The sequence below is a fragment of the Phalaenopsis equestris genome, unplaced genomic scaffold (genome assembly GCF_001263595.1).
Source record: "Phalaenopsis equestris unplaced genomic scaffold, ASM126359v1 Scaffold000085, whole genome shotgun sequence".
Lineage (NCBI taxonomy): Eukaryota > Viridiplantae > Streptophyta > Magnoliopsida > Asparagales > Orchidaceae > Phalaenopsis > Phalaenopsis equestris.
In genome coordinates, this window is record NW_018164527.1 from 79279 (window position 1) to 101313 (window position 22035).

At 38.9% G+C, this 22035-nt stretch overlaps 1 protein-coding gene across 1 annotated transcript in view; it reads left to right on the plus strand.

Annotated features, from left to right (window-relative positions):
• LOC110019897 overlaps window positions 1-22035 on the plus strand; it is a 104778-nt gene that overhangs the window by 59430 nt on the left and 23313 nt on the right. The window contains exons 10-12 of the mRNA XM_020717763.1: window positions 3112-3210; window positions 3306-3401; window positions 3627-3701. Coding sequence (XP_020573422.1) covers window positions 3112-3210; window positions 3306-3401; window positions 3627-3701 — 270 coding nt within the window. The remainder of the gene's footprint in view (window positions 1-3111; window positions 3211-3305; window positions 3402-3626; window positions 3702-22035) is intronic.

Below are 22035 nucleotides of genomic sequence, written 5' to 3' on the forward strand. Positions count from 1 at the left end.
GTCTCTCCATGTTGAAGTTAGAGTTAACAACTTTTGCTGATAGTAAGTTAGTAGGAACAAACGTTGTGTTTTCTCGCTTCATCTTCATGTTTCGTTCTCCCCATTGGTTCTTTCCGATCACGGTTGAGGATTGCCTCCCATTGGATTTCATCCTCAATGTCCATAATCCACAGCTGAAGTAGGCGGATCTCTTGCCGTATTTCTTCCCGGGTAGGCTCGGGCATGTATCTCATTAGTGACATGACTAAGGTTTAGGGTTGAGAGGTGAAAGAGGATGTAGGAGACTCGTTGAAAGTGTATAAAATTTGATTTGTGATTGCTGATTTCGAAAATCAGTAAAGAGAATTTAGGGTTTGGTTTTTGGAATGGGTGGTTCAGGGTAGGAAAGAAAATTTTCCGGTAAGGGGGTAAGGCGGAGGCTAGAGAACCCCAGGTAGGATTAGGGTTGGGCTAGCTATGATACCTTATGATACTGGAGGAGAAACCAAAATCACAAAAAAAAAATTTATGAATGAGAAATAGAGTTACAACACACACAAACTGAAAATAACATTACCCAAACATTAAATGATGAAACAAAACACCTCAAAAGTGCGTCTTAAGATTGGTAGGGTTGGCTAGGTGGATCAGGATGTCTAGCGGGGGTGGCGGCAAGAAAGATGGAGTGTTGGGTGGCAGGTTTGCGTGCAAAACAGCGGGTTGCAGGGCTGGATAATCGCTGGATAGCCGGTTTGGAGGGGCTGGACAACAGGTTTGGATGTTGGAAAGTGGGCTGGAGGCGGTTAGGGGGAAGGGTCGGGGTGGCCGACGACTAAAGGGGAAGGGAAGAGAAGTTTTCGGGAAGATAAAATGGAAGATATAATCACCACCTTGGAGTAGGATACCACTGGAGCACCACCATTTGCTCGAACCACAAAAGATAAAAAAAGATCCCACACATGAATCTGAAATCAAGGCACAGCAAAAACAACTCCCATCTCCTAAAATAATATTGGAACAGGTAGCAGTGTATAGAGACCCATGTTCACATCAATCATCTTGTTATTAGGTTCATGTGTAACTCAACGAAGTCCATACTCACATCCCCTAAAATAATTTTGGAACAGGTAGCAGTGTATAGAGACCCATATTCTACCCTGAGTCTTAGCTAGATGACACATCTTATATTGCCTGACTTGTCTCTTCGTATCCCATATAAATCTAGGCCAATAGAATTTCCCTTTTACTGAGGAAAGAATATTGTCTTTGCCAAAATGAACAGTCATTCCCCGACCTTGACACTTGTAATATAGAGTTCTTGAGTGAACTCTTAGAATATAGTCTATTGTGCTTGAACAAGTTGTCATCTACTTTGTGAAATTGCTCATATAGTTTGTTCTGAGAAAAAAAAAACAATATCTTCTGAAATTCTCTTCAGTGACATGTATCATTTAAGACTTTAGATTCACCTATTGTCTACTGCATGTTAGTGATAAGCAAGTGTCGACGGCTCAGTGATTTTGCTATTTTGCTCTAACTCCTTGCCTTATGTTTAAGCACAAAATGGAACGAAGATAGGAACTCCTCCTGAGGCATGTCTACCCTTTAGTTTTCTTTGACTATTTGGGAATCTCAAAGCTTCATGATTAGTATAAAGGGTGAACTCATTCATCAGTAGATAGTGACTCCAATGATTAAGATCTCTCACATGACTTGATTGGAGTCTCATTTTTTGTGCAAGGTTCGATTGGGCTTATTTGCATCATTTAAATATTCAAATGCAGTGGTGCAATTACCTAATTAAAATGACCAATAAATTTGTTGATTTTTATATACACAAATGCGAGTATACAAAAGTTTTCGTCTAAATTCTCTCATTAAAACGAGCCCTCTGGCATAAGTGTTTGAACTGAGCTCACATGTCGAAATGGCTGAATTGCTGGCATAAGTGTTTGAACTGAGCTCACATGTCGAAGTGGCTGAATTGAACCCTGTCGGCAAACCCACAAGCTGAAGTGGCTGAACCGAGCCTACATTCCAACTTGATCACTCTCGTTTTTCCTCGAAAAAGTAACCCAGATCGCCTGAGCTAAGAAACCTATCAGTGGCAGACATCATGATCATCAATGACATCCGTCAATTTCTTATTTAAAGGTGACACTTGATATTTAGGATTCTATATTTTCACCAAGGTACCGGGGTGGTTGTCGTATTGACAATATCTGATATCCGCCAATAATACTAGCCGACAATACTTTGACATCCACATCACACTATTTTCATCAAAATATTAGAGAGAGGCATCATGCAGTGCGAATTGTAATACTTTGATGATTTTAGGGGTTTCTTCTCCTATGCATAAAGGGGAAGGAAAAAGATAGGTAAAAAGCTTCCTCCTCTCTCTTAGGAACCTCCTCTCCTCCCTCTCTGGAGATTGCTTTCTATCTCTATTTCCTTGTCTCAGATTCTGTAACTCAGGGAACCTTCAGGGATCCGCTTCTCTCCAGTTTGTCAGAGATTTGAAATTAATATATTTTTGAAGCTTTCTTCAAAAGATGTCATCCATCTCTCTCTTTATACCACTATTTCTCTATCATACGAAGGTCTTTTGCCGGGTTGTATGTACTCACGAATAATACTATGCGTTCTAAAAATATTCGCCAATTTTATTGTGTTTTATTCAATGCACTTTGGTTGTCTTCAAATTTTCTCGAGATCCTTTCTATGCAGTAACAGTGCATTTTCCAATATTGTAATTGCAATTGACCTTTCAGGTGACCATATACATATAGGTTTTGTCTTGACACTGTTGATGATGAAGATAGTTTAATGCTTCTCTGTTTGATTTATTTTAGCGGTCGACAATGACCCACCCTTGCTTCAACATGCCGTTCTTCCCCACTTCCTCTATATTTCTTTGGTCATGACGGCAGTCATTCGCCTTCTGCTAAGCAGGAAAATTATTGAGAGAAATAGTGAAAAGTAAATAGAAAAAATAAACCATTACCCAAGAATTGATTTATTGGCAGGGTAAATGAAGTGGAAAGTTCTGCCCTGTGTGTGCATGTGTCTGTATCTCAAAGATGGTAAGGTGTATTCCATCCCATTTATTTTTATTCTTTTTTGTACCAGGCTGTAGGTTTAGTTGCAGCTGTAGGTGAACATGTCCAATTGAGGTTAGGCACTCCTGTTGCACTATTAGCTTTTGGAAGCTATGCTGAGTTCACAGAGGTAATGAATCTATGGTTCTCATTTTAATCTTTCTTTTCACACTCTCCATAAGCTGCGCAGATAAACTATTTCTACCATTCTCCTGGTTATCTCAGGTTCCAGCAAAGTATCTTCTTCCTGTTCCCAGGCCAGATGCAGAAGTTGTCAGCATGCTTTCATCTGGTTTGACAGCTTCAATTTCTTTAGAAAAGGTACATTTTTAGTACAATTATATTATTTGGATTGTATTTTGTGTGTAACGGGTTTGCTGAACCACTTTGTGTTTATGTTATATCTCCATTCCATCTTATTTTATTTCTATATCCATTTATAATCTCTGTCATGCTTTTATTTTTCTTTCAACAGCAAATTTACTTCTTTTGCAGCTTCCATCCTTTTCTTTGATGTTTCTTATAAATTCTGTTCCATATATGTAGGCTGGAAAACTAACGTCAGGAGAAGTAGTTCTGGTTACTGCAGCTGCTGGGGGCACCGGACAATTTGCGGTTCAGGTCTGGGGCATTATCTTTACGATAGCTGTCTGAATATTGTTCTAATTACATTTTTTATTTTTCAGTAGGCGGTTTGTGGGAAGTTGGCTTGGGTTCTGTCCTACCTGTTTTAGAATGTCATATTCTCCAATTATTGCACCTTTTCAAATTCTAGGTGTTAATGTTACAGTATTTGTAGATTTTGGGAATTGAACATGATAATATTATTGCTATTGAAGGGGTATAAATACATAATACAATGATGCTAAAATAGGAAAACTATAATAATCAAATCTCTCCCTAATAATTACTCCATAATAAAAGGAAAGTCATAAACTTGGAAATACAACAAATAGTAAATAACCGGAAATGAAACTAAAGAATTTCAAATGCTCCTCTCAAGTTGAAGCTTAGATGCCAATCATGTTCTACTTGGAATTGAAATCGTCAAATAACGAGTGAGAAAGATTCTTTGTGAGAATATCTGCGAGTTGATCTAGTTGATGGGACAAAAGGAACATAATTTTCGCTGAATCAAGCTTCTCCTTGATAAAGTGCCAGTCAATCTCCACATGTTTGGTACGATAACGTTGAACTGGATTATGGGCAATGTTGATGACTGCTTTATTGTCACAAAACAACTGTAGAGGAACTGAGACTGATATACATAACTTGCGGAGCATGATGCGCAACCAGAGGGCTTCGCATACCCCAAGGGACATTGAACGAAATTCGGCTTCAACACTGTTACAGGCAACTACAAACTTTTTTTCCTTTCACGTGATAATGTTTCCTCATACAAATGAGCAATAACTTGAAGTAGATCATTGATCATGGACGGACCCGGCCCAATCAATATTCGTTTAAACTATAATGGAGCGAGAGGTGTGTGAGAGAATAACAAAGCTAAGCCCGGTGTGCCTTTCTAAGTAGTGGAGGATTCGATAGACGACAGTGAGATGATGCTCGTAGGGATTATGCATGAACTAATTGACCATACCAACGACATCACAAATGTCTTGGCGCACATGGGCTAGGTAATTGAGTTTCCCCATTAGGTGTTGGTACTATTTCTTGTTCATCGGAACGACATTGGGAACTTTTGTCAATTTCTCCTTAGGATCCATTGGAACAGCTAGCTACTGGTTTGCAAAGAAGTAGCTTTGTATCAGTCAATAAACCTGTCACATATTTGCGCTGGGAAAGGCGAATGCCCCGAGAGGACTGCACTACTTCTATACCTATGAAATGCCATAGAGAATCCAATTTCATCTCAAAAGATGCGACCAGGATGCCTTTGAGAAATTCCAAGGCCGATTGATTATTAACTCTGAGTACAATGTCGTTGACATAGACGATGAGGATGGAAATACGGTTATCGGATGAGTAGCAGAAGAACATCGTGTGATCTAGCTGGGCCTGAGAGAAACCATGACCCACAACTTGTGTAAACTTGCCGACACAGTTGTTGACGGGAAGAGGTTGGTGTGAGAGACATATACACCCCCGCGAGATCGTCATTAAGGAAAACATTCTTGACATCCAGCTGGAGTAAAGGAAAATCCAGATTCACGACAAAGGATTACAAAACCTAAATGATATTTAGTTTAGCTACCGGAGCAAAAGCCTCTTCATCGTCAACTCCATATGTTTATGAATAACCTTTGGCAATCGAGTCTTATTACGTTCGAAGGATCCAGAGTTAAATTTAGTATTGAAAATCCACCTGCAACCCCTCTATTTTCTTTCCTCGAGAAAAACCAATAACATCCCAAGTATGATTGCGCCGAAGGACATTCATCTCCTCCATGACTGCAGCCTTTCAGGATGGGTCAGCCAATGCTGCCTCAATAATGGTTAAGAGACAACAATCCGTCATGGAAGTGAGACGTTTTTTTGCCATTGGATAAAGAGCGTATGTCTATTATCGTTCCTAAATTGGGGGAATTCAATTCCTCATTCGAAGCAGGAGCGCTCCCCGTAGATTGAGAACATCATTCCAGGGATGTAGGTCGGAGCAGATTCCAAGACCTGCAATGGGGCAGCGAGCTTAAGTGTAGGGGCATTAAGACTATTCTCAACCGAGGGTTTGTTACACTAAGTATAGATATAAAGAGTTGATGAAGGTGATGTTGGTTTGGCTGGTGACGGAACCAGTGAGACTGAGGGTTCCTCGGATATAATTACTGTAGGAGTAGATAGAATATCCAATGGATTTAGAAAAAGAGCAACGTCCAGAAAATCTAACTCACCCTCATTTGAGGGAATGTTAGGGAAACAGAGACATTCAAAAAGGAAACATCGAGGCTAACATACATTTTATTGGTGGTAGAATCAAAACATTGATAACCTTTTTGAGTGATTGGATAGTCGCGAAAAACACATTTAATTGTGCGGGGATCAAGATTATTTCGAGTTGGGGTTGTGTTCCGAACAAAGGTTGTGCACTCAAATATTTTGGGACAAATGTGGAGAAGAATCGATTGGTAGGAAAACACGACATCAAGATGGATAACTGGGTCTGAAAGTTGTGGATTTTTGTGAGAACTCCGTTAATGAGATAAGTTGTTGTAAGGACGACGTCATTCTAAAATTGTTTAAGGATATTAGTTTGAAATTTAATGGAACGGGCCACTTCGAGAAGGCGTACATTTTTTCGTTTGGCATTCTAATTTTTTTGAGTTGTACCCATATAGGAGCTATCATCAAGGATGCTCTTTCTCACGAAGAATTCTCCCAATATAGAGTTAAAGTATTCACGATCATTGTCTGTTTGAAGGACTTAAATAGAGGTTTTGAATTTGGTTGAAATGGAGTGTAATTTTATGAAGGTTGCTGCAGCTTCAGATTTGTTATTTAATAAATAGACCAAAGTTATCCGAGTGTGGTTATCATTTAGAGTGAGGAATCAATATTTATTGATGTAGCTTGCAGTTCGAGAAAGTCCTCACAAATCACCATGAATCGGTGAAAATGGATAGGAAGGTGTGTAACGGTGGGATGGATATGGTGCATGATATTTAGCTAAATGACAATTTTCATTTTTAAAAGTAGATGGATTTTTATCAATAAACTTTAGAAGGTACAATTATTTTAAATAGTGAAAATTAGGACGACCCAAGCGACAACGTAAAAGCATAATTGCACAAGCAGTAGAGGGAAAAACTACATGGGATTGAGTGTTCGCGTCATCATTGTCATTTTTTGAAAGAAGTGGAGCCCGAATGTCCGCTTCACAGTTTCAATCATCCTCCCCAAACAACGATCCAGAAAGGCACAAACATCGAGAGAAAAAAAAATAATACAATCAAGGTCATATGATAAAATGTTTCACATAAGCAAAGATACATGTAACACAGATTTCAGAGTCAGATCGACTGTTAGTACAATCGACCATTTCCCCACAATAGAATTACAGGAGTCGTTAACAAGTTTAATAGTGTCTCGCTTGGAGTTTAGAGAATACATTAAGAAGAATTGAGAGCACCCACCCGACATGTTTTCCGTTGCTCTTGAATAAATAATCAGCAGATGGGAAGAAACAAAAATAGTAAGTGCCATAAAATATTATCTTGACAGACATGGTGGGTCGATGGGCCATTGGATTGATTAGATCCAAGCAACTTAATTTAGTGTTCCATTTTACTTTTAATGGAGTCTAATGATTTGTGGGTGGTTCAAGTGGGGGTCGATTGAACTGCTATGGATTCTAAGGTCATAGCAAGACCTTTAACACCAGAAGATTTGGTTGAATATTTTTTTGCCGACTCCCAGTAGAGTTTTCAACATTTATCATGGATAAGGTAGGGTTTGTGACAAAAATCAAATTTGAAGTGTGGTGCACCATGATTGGTGCGTGACGACGTGATAGAGTGTGGAGCATTTTTGGAGATCAAGGCTGAAGACTCGGTTGAATTAGTGAAGATGTCGAGCATGCCAAGTCTTTGCCTTTCTTCGTGGTGGACCTCGGTGAATGTTATCTGGGTTGATGGAAGAGGATCACGACCAAGGATACTACCGGTGACTTCGTCGAGATTCTTATTTAGGCTTGCAAAAAATAGGAACACACACACGACCAAGGATACTACCGGTGACTTCGTCGAGATCCTTATTTAGGCTTGCAAACACGATCATTTTTCGGAATTTTTTGGAAGAGGGAAAGATCTGTCGGAGAGTCTTATGTGTAGTCATAGTAGATGTCACATTCCATCCCTATGACAACCAAGTCATTGTAGTACTATATCACTATCTTCGATCCTTATTTTGCCACACAGATCTTATTAGAAACTTTATAGAGTTGTTCAGAATTTCTTACGTCCGAGTAGGTTTTTTAAACGACTGCCCATAGGGCATGGGCAAACGGAAGAAACATGTATGAACGATTAATCAAGATCTCCATGAAATTAATCAGCCATGACATAACCATGGAGTTCCGCACTTCCCATGTTGTATATGCTGGGTCGATCTTCGGATGTTCACGAACCGTACCTGTGAGGTGGCCGAATTTACCTGAACCTTTGACGAACAACGAAATAGCTCGAGTCTATTGGAGGAAATTCGAGTCGTATTTGTGAGTGGCAATCAAGAAATTCATGGGGTTTCATGTTCTCTGTTCTACAGAGGGATTGAGGTAGGTGTCAATGCTTCGATGGACTCAAGGTAGCATCGGATGAAAGCTTGGTAATGGAGAAATTAACCATGACTCCGACGAAGCCAAATGTGAGGTTTGGTGCCAACACATAGACATAGGTGGTCCCTTAGACAACTAACATCAAAATAGGGCTTGCAGGGGAAGATTCTAGTCGGCGGGAGGGACATTCGGTGGTTGGAGGGCCTGCAGGGGAGAGATTTGTTTGCAAGAGGGAGTTCTGATGGCGAAACAACCAACAGGGGAGTGATCGACGACGGGAGAGCTTGCAGGGAAGGGTACCAGCGATTTAAACTTGCAGGGGGAAACCAACGACGAAATCCAATGGCTGAAAAACTACACGGGAAGGCATGCAAGAAAGTTCCCTACGATTAGGGTAAATCCGTGGCTTTGATACCATGTAGGTTTTGGGAATTGAGCAGGATAATATTATTACTATTGAAAGGGGATATAAATGTAGTATACAATGATTATACAATAGGAAAAACATAATACCCAATACTCTCTCTAATAACTACTCTATGAGAACAAGAAAGTCATAAACTAATAAATACAATAAATAGGAAATAACCGGAAAGGAAATTAAATAATTTGTAACAGTATTAACTGGTGAGTATCCAATATTTTATCCAACAATTTGTTGTGTGAAGAAAGGTGGAGAAACTATATTCTCTTATTCTATCGTATTCAAATTACAATATTTTTCTTTGTTATATTGGACATGTCTAGGGCAAACATAATATAAACTATTATAACTTATTATATAAAAAACAAATAATAAAGGAAAAACTTACAATATAATAAGATACATAATAAAAATGATTAAAACTTAAGTATGAAGCTACCTTCAATAGCTTCCTCAAATTGATCCTATGGGGCCTATATTGCAGGTGGTTTCGGCCTCCTAATAGGGACAAAATTCTACTCAACTCCTGAAGCTAGGTCATAGATGTTGTAAAAACTCAGCTTGATATTCAAATCATTGAAGCTATCTGGACGTATGCATTTAGTGAAGTTATCCGTGACTTGAAGATTGAGTTGGATTGTAGATTAAGTGAATAATGCCACCATTGACTTCTTCGGTGGTAAAATATCTTTCAATCTCAATGTGTTTAGTATTACCATGATGCACAAAATTCTTTGTAATGCTGATAGTGACTTGACTGTCATTGGACATATTTATGGGACCGTGAAGCATCTCAACTCATTTAGTAATCTTGGTTTTGATTTGATGATATAAAGTGATTTTCTTATTTTTTGAACCAAATATTTATTTGAGCCATTTTTCAAGGTCTCCAAAGGATATTCTTGATATTAAGTTGATGCAATTCTCACTCTTTGTTTACCCAAAGAAAGAACTCTTAGGATGTTTAGGTTTACCAGTAGTGTAAATATCTCTTGATAGTCTATCCCATAAGACCTAGTGAAATTTTTGGCCACTAACCTAGCCTTAAATCTCTCAATGCTCTCATCTGCTTTGTTTTTCACATCGAACACCCATAAGCACCCAACAGTTCTTTTATCTGGAGGAAGCTTTGTGAAGTTTCATGTGTCATTTAGATGAAATGCTTGGATCTCCTCTTCAACAGTATTTTTTTCTTTTTGTACTTTGAAGTGCTTGATGAATAGAGTTGAGTATTTGCACACTATCAAGATTAAATATAAAAACTTTTTAAGGTGATGATAACTTCTTATGGGCAATATACTTCTGGATAGGATAATTTGTGCTACTTTCTCTATCTTCTCAGCTGGATTTCACTTCCCTTGAAACTTCAAAGATGTGTGAATTCAGGTTTGGCTGTGAACAATCCTGTGGCTGTATATTGTATGTTTTTATCCTACTCAGTGGATTTCTTTCTCTTAGTGTACACACAAAGATCCTTTTGTATTTTCTTATCGTCAATCTAAGGTTGGATATCTTCAAGTGGTGGAACTTGGGAGATAGGATGGCTATAGGGAAGTAGAGTAGGTTGTGATGACTCTAATCAGTGTGGGTATTTAGAGTAGTGTCCTAAATCTGATATTCACCCAGACTCACCCCTTTAATTTAACATTTGGGGTAATAGGATTTTTTTTAAAAGAAAATAACATCTATGGTTATAGTATTTTTTTGTAGTGAGAGAATAACACTTGTACTTTTTGTTAGAAGCATAATCAAGGAAGATATATTTGATAGATTTTGGGTCAAGCTTTGTGCGGTTCTGTTGATGAATGTGAACAAAAGAGAGCCAAATATTTTTAATGAAATATTAGATGAGAAAACTTTAACATGAGGGCTTGTTTCCATCGAGATATCGAGAGGCTTTGAATTGAAGGACCCTGCTTGAGATTCTAATAATCTGGTAAACTGCTATGAGCAATGCATCTCCCTTGAAAATTTTTGAGACATTGTGAGAAAGCATTGTTGTCCTAGTATCTTTTAGTGCTAGATGAACCCACACTTCTTGTTATCACGAGCTTCTTCATTCTTTCTTATTTTTTAATTTCACCGAGGCATCCCTAGTGGTAGAAAGAGGCTTCATCGCCATGATTTTCCTCTGATCTCATCTAAGTCCTTATTTAGGCCAAACAAAAACTTGATCATCCTTTTCTTCGCTGCTATGGTTTTATACATCATGATATCTTAAGGGCACTTTCATACATATATATCATACATATATTATTGTCACCAATACTTCGATAGGGTGCTGGATTATTGAGGACACTCAACTCTTCTTGTTAGATCTCATGCAATTGTCTTAATCTCAAATAATTTTGCACTGATTCGATATTAGAATAAGGCCATGAGCTGCTTCCCAAATCTCCTGTGATTTCCTGTAAAATAAGAAATTCTCTCTAACTTCTATGGTCAAAATCCCTGATGTTGTGTGCTAATCCATATCTCTCAGAAAAAGTAAAGTAATATTCCGTTCTATCAAACTTCTGGCTTCAGAAGGCCGAGTCAGATTCACTGTAGGCGTATCAGTTTTGAGAGGTTTACCGTATATCATCGCTAAAGCGAATAGGAGCTCTTGATCGTGAAGGTGGACCTTCAAACCTGGGAAGTGCACCCAAACGGGAATGATAGGAGGTTCAGTACGAGTGTCAAAATCCACCGTCCATTTTAAAACCTTCATCACCTGGTTGTCTATTCGAAGGAGTTTTCTCGCAAACAAATGGGTGTAGTTTTCATCATTTGATAATTGAATGAGAATGTGCCGACCATCCAATTTATCAATCTTCCAACCCCCTTTCAGCTTCATTTAACTCAAGTTTAGGGTTTCCATAAAGAAACTTACCGACTGAGAATAGTCGGCAGGACGCAGCTAGGGTGGAGATCTCGGCCTCTGTGAGAAAGAATTCAGATTTGCCGTTTTTACGTGATGCTTTTTTGAGAAATCCGGTTTCAATGCCAAGAGCAAAAGTATTGTGGTAACGTTACGGAAACATATTCGAAAGAGGGGCGGGAGCAGGGTTATCACCGGCGAGCGCGACGACGTAGGAAAGAATCCATAAGGCCATCACCTTGGCTGGTGTCAGTCACTCTGTGAGGGACGCGAGGACTGCGAAGGAGGCGTCGTGGACAGATGAGGACGTCGTCTGGAAAGAAGGACTGCGAAGGAGGCGTCGTGGACAGATGAGGACGTCGTCTGGAAAGAAATGTGAAAACTCGTGCCTGCCTTGTCGTCTGAAGAAGACGCGAGTCTGTCGCCAAAAAGCCGACGCGAGCACCAACGTCGACGAAGACGAAACAGGGAAATAGAAACGCGAGAGAGATCCGTGTAGCAGATGGAAGATCCGTGTAGCAGAAAGCTAGGGTTCGCCATGAGGCGAAACCTTAGCAGAGGGGAACGACGACATCCGTATGATTATATATATATATATATATATATAATATTTTGGGACATAAGTGATGGTAATATTTCTTTCTGGAATGATAATTGGGGGTTGTCACATAATTCTGATTATTCACACTCTCTTCATACTAATTCCTTATTGGTCTCTGATTTCTTTACTCATGATGGATGAGATTTCTTCAAATTGTGTTCTATTGTGGGGGAACAAAATGCAAAGCATATTCTTACTATTTCTATTACACCTACATGAAAGGATCTCCCCATGTGGAAAATAAACAATTCTCAATCGGTTTGCAAACTTATTTATGACAATTTACATTCACATCGTGATTGGTTATGGGGAAAATGGTTTTGGCTTAAACTTTTATCTCCCTCTATATCATTTTTCCTTTAGCGCTACCTCACTTCTTTAATACATATTGATGATATTCTTAAGTTAATATACTTAAAAATGGCCTCGAGATGCCATATGTGCAAAATGGAGGAAGACATGAGACACATTTTCTTTGAATGTGCTTTCTCTTTAAGATTATGGGATATGCTTGGTTCACATTTCAGTTTTTTTTTATGCATAGAGGCTCTTTAAGCAAATAGTTATGGCAATGGAAAGATTTTGATATCAGTAAGGAGGGGTTTCCCCTTCCTTTACTAGTCCTTTGGTTTTTCTTGGATGCATAGAGGCTCTTTAAGCAAATATTTATGGCAATGGAAAGATTTTGATATCAGTAAGAAGGGGTTTCCCCTTCCTTTACTAGTTCTTTGGTTCCTTTGGAACTCCAAAAACAGTTTTAAATAACACACTTCTCCCCTCACTGCTTTTATGACTGTTGCTTATGTGATTGCCTATTACAATAAAGTCTTAAGGGCTGTTTCTACTGAGGTTTAGGTTTTAAAGCCCCCCCCCGGCTCATTAGGTGGGCTCCCCCCTCACCGAGTTATGTTAAATTAAATGTGGATGACTGTTGGCATCCTGATTATGCTGTGGTTGGAGGAATATTTAGAGATTTTGAGGGTAGGTGTCTCTGTTTTTTCACCTCCTCTGTTGTTGCTGATAATCCATTGGAAACAGAATGCTGGGGGGGGGTTTGGCATTGATGGTGGCTAATGTTTTCAATTTTCATAAATTAGAGGTGGAAATAGATTCTAAAATGCTCTATGATATTCTTTTGGGTACCTCTCCTCCCCTCTGGGATGTATTATGCACTTTTACACATGTTTTAATTTTTATGGCTGAAAAGCATCTTGAGGTAAACTGGAAATTCATTCATAGAGAGGGCAACTCCCCTGCTGATTGACTTGCCAAGCATGCAGGGGAGGTTTGTCACGTTGGTATCCACCCCCTACTCCTCTTAGAAGACTCCTCATTGAGGATAGCTTAAATCTGCCTTATGTTCGTACTTAATCATTTATGCTTATTGGCTCTAAGGAGGAGCTGCTTTAGGTTTGATGGCTGGGGTCTACAGTTCTCCTCTTGCGGGTTTTATATTTTGCTTAGCAGGTTTTCTTTTGCTGCAGGTCGAGTTCAGTTTTCTGTTTCCCTGTTCCTAACTCCTGTTTACTGTTTTGATCTCACGGTTTTTGCTGGTTTTTCTCTGCCCGTGGAGATGATTTTGGAGAACTCTGCTAATCTGAAGACACCTTTGTACATGATTTCTACTTTACTTTTCATGTTACTTTTCAAGCTACACAAGATCACATTCCAGACTTTCTTTTTTTTTGGCTTTTTGGTTTTTTTTTTTTTTTGTATATTTGTATTTTGGAGATTCTTTTTTATGTGAGTTGTACTGTGGGGAGAGGAACCCCTAGGGGTGTGTCAATTGTATTTTTGGGGTTTCATAGACGGGGATCCTCCCCCCCCTCCTTTTTCCTGTACTTTATTTTGAAATTAACGCGTAGGGAGCCACCGCTGCTCTTCCCAATATATATATATATATATATAAGCGGTATTCGGGCTCTGGCGAACATGAAGTTCCTTTATTCTACGGTTTCTACATTGGCTGATTTGGGTGAGTTCTTTCTATTCTATTACGCTGCGTTTCTTTGTGGTTGTTGGACGCTTTGTTCGCTGCCGTCACGACTTTATGGTGTCGACTTCAAGGGGATCAAAGTAGTGTTAACCGACTTCGAACTCGTCCGGATTGCTCATCCGCATTGTCCGCACATCTGCATCACTTGTCTGCACCGTTCGTTCCTCTGAATTGCTCAATTGCTTCAAGTGCACGTCTGGCTAGCCCATCTGCTTCATTTCTGACGAAGTTCGGCTTCGCCTAAATCTTGTAGCAACCCTCAACTGCCGCCCTCCTATCCATTCTTCGTCGACCTTTTCTTGTTGTTCTTACGACATTTGCGGTTCTTTTGGTTAGACTGTTTTCATGGCAGCTCTCTCACCTTCGACCGAACCTGCTCCAAATGTGGGCAAACTCTCCTATGTTGCAGCGGTTGACAATGATAGTGCTCTTTTCCAACTCAGAGATACTTTAGTTTTTCTGCAGATGTATCACCATTCATTGTTGGACAGATAAATTGTAATTTCATAAAAAATGGAGGCAAACCAACAGTAATTTTTTCTGACACTGAAATTTCTATCGTTGCCGAAAATTATAAATTTACTATGATTGGAAAGTTTCAATTGGGTCACCCTAAGATGGAGACTATCAGGAAAGTGTTTGAAGATTTTTCAAGTTAGTTGGGCACAAGACGGTGGGTCTTTTTGATGGAATACATGTTATGATATAACTGATTAAAGAAGAAGACTATGCAAGGATATTCTCAAAAAATACATCTTAATTGAGGGCAAACATATGAAATTGCTTAAATGGTCCCCTGAATTTGATCCAAGTCATGAACTTCCCATTGTGCTTATATGGTTTAAATTATCTGGACTCAAGCTTCACTTCTTCAACCATTAAGTATAATATGCTATTGAGCCTATTCTTGGAAAACTAATAAACTTAGACATTTCTACCTTTAATCTGCCAAGGCCTTCTGCTGCAAAGATTTTAATAGATAGGGATATTACTCTTCCAGATGTAGAAGAAATCTGGCTTGACACTGCTCACAATGGTTACTGACATCAAATTATTATGGAACAAAGACTTTACTATTGTAATTATTGTAAGATGTTTGACCACACATAATAAATGCTTCAGATTAGACCAAAGTTGAAATTTAATATTTCGATACAGCTGGATATAGATAATCTTATGGATGAACAATATGCAAAGGAACCGTCTATTCCTGAACATGGTATTATCTACAGTGCAATTCTAGAATAAAATGCAAAGGAACCCTTGATTCCTCAACATCTGTCAGTAATACCAAAGAAGCAACTTTAGATCCTGCAACTTTATTGAAACCTGTTGGTACAAATGTTAATCAGACATATGAGTTGTTTGTTGTCCCCATTCCTCACAATGGAAGCATTCCTACACAACCTGATATTGCTCCTAGTGAACCTGATGAGAACCCACCTTTATGCAAGCTTATTGAGACCTCTAATCCCTCTCATTTGGTTGTATTGGAAGTTCACCTTAATGAGTTGGCACCACTTAGTGTTGTTGGGGAAGGTACTCATGCATTGGAGGAATGCCAAGATCAACATGAGCTCTCCACTAAAATTCCAATATATGATCAGCTGGATCAACAAGTGGAAGATGAATGTCAGGTTTATAAATCCAAGAAGAAGAAGAAAGCAATGCCTCACTTCCAGAATCTACAGGAAGACAGTTTGATCGTCCGAGTGGAAGCCCCATTCATAGTTTGTTGCTGGACTCCATTCCTAGAACCAGGGGGAGGGGTGAGGCAAATCCTCTGATCATAATTGATAGTTTTGCTTTGCTTTTGGGAAACTTGTCTAGGTTTCTTTTTTGAGGTATACTTCATGTATGCCTTGTAAGTGGGCTCCTAGCACCCACTCACTAAAACCTTTGTGTTTTTTTTTCATTAATGAAACTTCTATTTTGGCAACACACACACACACATATATACATATATTGACTTGACTGTGATGAGTACATGAAAGATATGTCTATATTTACTGTTTGGAGGTGCATGACTGACATGAAGTACTTAAACTTATATAAATTTTTAGACGGTGTATCTGTGACAATTGTATATGTATAGAATCATATAAATATGTTATGTAGTAATATTCATTGCATAATATCATAATATTTAAATATTAAATATTTATATTGATTTATTAAACTATTTAACCGACATGCATATTGCCTTCTTTTTTTTGTATTACTGTAGTTTAGGAGTATGAGTTCACTGAATTGTTTAGCTCATTGTTATTTTTAAACCAATTTTTCAAGTTAATTTAATTGATTTAAATATAGACAATAGAAGAGAAAATGTTTATAGGAAACGCATATAATCTGTAATGAGTAAATTTAATTATGCTGCTTTGATTTAATATGATTAGTGACTTTCATTTATTTAATATTAAATGAATATAAATAACTGTGTTCACACCTTCACTCTGTCTGTACTCACTTTTGTTAATTTCATGTTCCGGGCCAGATCGTGACAAGTAGAACTAAACGTCTTCATTTTGTAGTTGGTTATAAACCCTATGCTTGTTTTGGGTTGGATAAGGGAGTTGGCTGCTGCTTGCAGGAAAATGGACTACAATTGCATGAGGAGTCCAACAACCATGATAAGGAGCAGAGAAGGGCCTGCTGACTAGCTGGAGGTGCCTTAAGGAGGATTTTGGCTACCGGACGATTGTTTGAGAGGCTTTGGCAATTGTAGGAGCGAGTAGATGAGGGTCTGCAGGTTGGCTGAAGGGGTTCCAATGGATGCGGGGAGGATTTCGGTTGCTGAAGGAGAGCTTGGATGATACCATTCAAGGAGTCATAGCAAACGAAGCTAATGATGAAGACGACAATCGAAGATGCAGTAGACAAATTGCTTAGACAAACTAAGATGAAGTTGATTTGTTTGACAGACACGGACGAAGATGTCATCGTAGGACGAAGATGTCATCGTAGGAAGAAGACTACAACACCATTTGATGCAAACACAGATGAGGTCGATGCAGATTCGTTCAAACGAAACAGATGAATACGTGGTCGCAGGATGAGATTGACACTATTCGATGCAGATTCGTTCAAACGAAACAGATGAATACGCGGTCGCAGGATGAGATTGACACTATTTGAAGCAGTGGATGATTGAAGCCCCAATGTCGTCGCAGGGTGACGACAAAGCAGAGGAAGCCAAAGATGTTGTCAATGCCTAGCAATGCAGATGACCTGAATGAGTCTCTGATACAATGAAGAAAGGTGGAGAAACTATATTCTTTTATCCCATCATATTCAAATTACAATATTTCCCTTTATCATATAGGGAATTTCTAGGGCAAACATAATTAAGCCTATTAAAACTTTACCAAATACAAAAACAAAACAATAAAGGAAAGGCACAATATAATAAGAAATATAATAAAAATGAATAAAACTGAAATTGAAAACTCCCTTCAATAACTTCCAAAAATTGATGTTGTGGGTTCCGTATGGCAGGCGGTCTGGGCAACATAACACGGACAGAATTCCACATTGTGAACACTCAGTTTTCAAAATTTCAACAGGTGCTTTGGTTGCTGATAAATGGATTTTTAATGGAGTGCAAATCTTCCTTGGTCTTAGCAAAATATTCATGAAACATGTTCTCAGACTTTTAGAAGCCGAATTATTGCACTTCTGTAATTATGACACGTTTTCAAAGCAGAATGTAGGTGCAAAATTTAGAAAAACCTGAAACACTCAAGGTCCCCAAATTTGAAGGTTTCATGGTTCTTTGTTATCGAGTTTGGTCGAAATGGGACCGCTTCACTTATATATGCTGCTTCTGAGATCTTGCTAGCAAGTCTGAGGGCACTTGCTAAGAAACATTAATTTTTCATATACTTGTAAGATCAATGTACAAAAAATAAACACCTGTTTCCACCATTTCCAAAAAACTGTGAAATCGTGGCTGATTATTTCTTTAAATGATTTATAATTTGACATTATGCAAAGACCCAATGATAATTGAGTAGCACTGTTAAGGAAGTTTACAACTAATTCTGAACTGTTAATGGATGGCTAAAGTTTAAGCAACTTGTATTGATCAATTTTGTTAACAGAAGAGAAATTGATTAAAATAACAAAATAATTATGTTCATCAACTTCATTTTGAGAGGATGATTCATGTGAGCAAGTGGGTTTGCATTAGGAAGTTCCTTGTTCGTGTTGCGTCAAGTGGAGTCTGTTCCAGTGCTTCTGAAATATTCTCCCGCCTCCTTCCTTACAAGATCCTGCCATCCTCTTACGCGAAACCGCGTAACGCGTGAGCTCTCCCGTGTTCCTTCACGCGGTCCCGCATCTTGCCTTTCTTGGTCAAATTGGAAGCCTTTCCTTTAAAAGGCTTCGGCTGAAGCACGTAGAAGGCAACCTGCTTGCCTTTCTTGGTCAAATTGGAAGCCTTTAAAAGTCTTCGGCTGAAGCACGTAGAAGGCAACCTCCTCTTCCTCCTCCATCTATTCGGCTGAAGGGTACAAGGAGAAAAGAAAAGTAAAAGGCTGCCCGTACCTCTGTACTTTTGGTCCTCTTTCTTGCTTAAGGAACAGGGAAGAATTTTGCTTTCCCATCATGTCTTCTTCACGTGGCTTTGAGAGGTAGAGAGAGTGAGAAAAGAAGAGAGAAAGAGGAAGAGAGAGAGAGGAAGAGGGAGAAGAAGAAAGAGAAAAAAGGAGTTTTTTCTGTAAACGTCGAGACGTTCAACGATGTAATTTCCTCGAAGTAATAAAATCTTCTGCAACTCCGTGGTTGCAGACAATTTGCCGAACCACATAAATCTGCGTGTTTTCGTTGTTTTTCTATTTTGCGAATTTTTCTCGTTCCTTTTTTTTGCTTTATTACTGTCGTTTTTCACTACTGCTATCAAAACTTTGGTTCGTATCTAAGGAAGAACGATGGGCGGAGACGAAGTGATGACATCGAGATTGAGAAGTTTAATGACACAGATGTTGGTTACTAGATGATGCAAATAGATGACTACCTTTATGAGAAGAAACTTCATCTTCCATTACTGGGAAAGAAGCCGGAAAAGATGGACGAGGCAGAATGAAATTTGTTGGATCAACAAGTTTTGGGGGTTATTCGATTAACACAATCTTGGTATGGTTCCCACAACGTCATCAAGGAGAGGACTACTGCAGATCTCAAGGCAGCTTTATCTGATATGTATGAAAAGCCATCGGTAAATAACAATGTACATCTGATGAAGAAATTATTCAGTTTGAAGATGACGAAAGGTACATCTGTTGCACAATATCTGAATGATTTCAATAATATAATAAATCAATTATCGTCTATTGAAATTGATTTTGATGATGAGATACGTGCGCTGATACTGTTGGCTTCATTACTAAATAGCTGGGAAAACATGAGAATGAACGTGCGCTGATACTGTTGGCTTCATTACTAAATAGTTTCGGGCACATGAGAATGACAGTTACCAGTTCTGCAGGTAAATCTAAACTGAAATATGATGATATTCCTGGATTTGATTTTGACTGAGGAGGTACGCAGGAAATATTCTGGCGAGATCTCGGGTTTGAGTTCGGCACTGATTGTTGATTCCAGAGGGAGATCACAAGACAGAAACTCAAACAGAGGAAGATCAAAATCAAAGTCTGGTCAATAGACAACCTGTTGGAATTATGACAAGGTTGGATATATAAAAAATAACTGTAGAAATTTTAAGAAGAAGAAGAATGATAACATAAATGTAGGGACTAAAAAGATACAGGATGTGCTATTGCTGACAGTTGACAGTTCTGTTAATGATTGAATACTGGATTCAGGGGCTTTCTTCCTTACATCTTCCCACCGGGTGTTAATGCGGAACTATGTTATATGTTGTAGGTAACTTTGGGAAGCTATATCTGGCTGATGGAAAAACTCTAGACGTGGTGTGAATGAGAGACGTTGATATTGCACTCCCTAATAAGAGCAAATGGACTTTGCTAAAAGTCAGCCACGTTCCTGAGTTGAAGAAAATCCTTATTTCTGTTGGGCAGCTCAATGAGGGTGGTCATTCAGTAGTGTTCTCAGATAGTATCTAGAAAGTTACTAAGGAGCATTAATACTGGCTTGGTGTAAGAAAACTGACACACTATATATGACTACAGGTTTACTCAGGCGTAGACATATGAGTCAGAGGTGTGTTATGGGGAAGCAGAAGAAAGTCAGTTTCTTGAAAGGTGACAGAGCGCCAAAGGCGTAAAAACCGAATCTTGAACGGACAGATGGTGGAGAACCACAGAGTTATGAAGAAATTTTGTAAGATGAAAGTTCGAGAAAGTGAGAGCTGACAGAACTTCCACTAGGGAATAAAAAATTGCATAACAAATGGGTGTACCGGGTGAAGAGTGCGCTTGATGACAGTAAGAAAGTGAGAGCTGACAGAACTTCCACTAGGGAATAAGGAATTGCATAACAAAGTGTACCGGGTGAAGAGTGCGCTTGATGACAGTAAGGTACAAGGTTGAACTCGTTGAGAAAGACCTTAAGCTGAGGCAGGATATTACACATGCAGTGAGAGTTGTAAGCAGATTCATGAGTAGCCTAGGAAAAAGCTTAGAGGTACAAGGCTACGTTGACACTGATATGTCAACTAAGGGTGTCACTCTTCAATTGGTCTTTTGGCATGAAGATCGGAACTTTGAGTTGCAGAGGTGAAGAAAAGTGAAGGAAGATGGAAGATATCACGTTTGAGGATAAGATCGATGTAGTCTGTAGATGGTGCAGTCAGTGTCTCAGTCTCCAAGTGGGAGAATTGTTGCGTCAAGTGGAGTCTGTTCCAGTGCTTCTGAAATATTCTCCCGCCTCCTTCCATACAAGATCCCACCATCCTCTTACGCAAAACCAAGTAATGCGTGAGCTCTCCCGCGTTCCTTCACGCGGTCCCACATCTTGCCTTTCTTGGTCAAATTGGAAGCCTTTAAAAGGCTTCGGCTAAACAGGTAGAAGGCAACTTGCTCTTCCTCCTCCATCTATTCGGCTGAAGGGCACAGGGAGAAAAGAAAAGTAAAAGTTTGCCCGTACCTCTTTACTTTTGGTCCTCTTTCTTGCTTAAGGAACATGGAAGGATTTTGCGTTCCCATCAATTCTTCTCCACGTGGCTTTGAGAGGTAGAGAGAGATAAAGGAAGAGAGAAAGAGGAAAAGAGAGAGGAAGTTGCAGACAATTTGCCGAACCACGTAAATCTGTGTGTTTTCGCTGTGTTTTTAACAATTTGCCGAACCACGTAAATCTGTGTGTTTTTGTTGTGTTTTCTGTTTTGCGAATTTTTCTCGTTCCTATTTTTCGCTTTATTTTTGTCGTTTTTCACAACCGTTTGTGACTAACAATTATCCAATAATTATATGATAATACTAAGTAATTATATAAGTTGTAAAACTTATAATTTATCTATGCATATGTGTATGTATGTATGCATATGTGTGTGACATCGTTTTAGGATTCTTATATGGTTTGGGAGGATCAAAGGTGGGTTGGATACTGCTAAGAAAAAGAACAGAGGGAAAACCGGCTGCAGTAGCTAACAACGGGTGCAACTGGTGGTTGGACAACATGCTGGATGTAAAAAAAAAAGGTACTATGCGGATGCAGAGGTATAGAAAGCTATTCGGACGTTCAGGGGAGATCACCGCCTAGATTCATTTAGGTTGCAGGCACATGGGATAGATCTATGATAGAGATCACCGCCTAGATTCATTTAGGTTGCAGGCACAACATGGGATAGATCTATGATACAACACTATTACAAGTGAAAATTAATGTGAATAATATATAATGCATAAAAAAAGCAAAAATTTTCC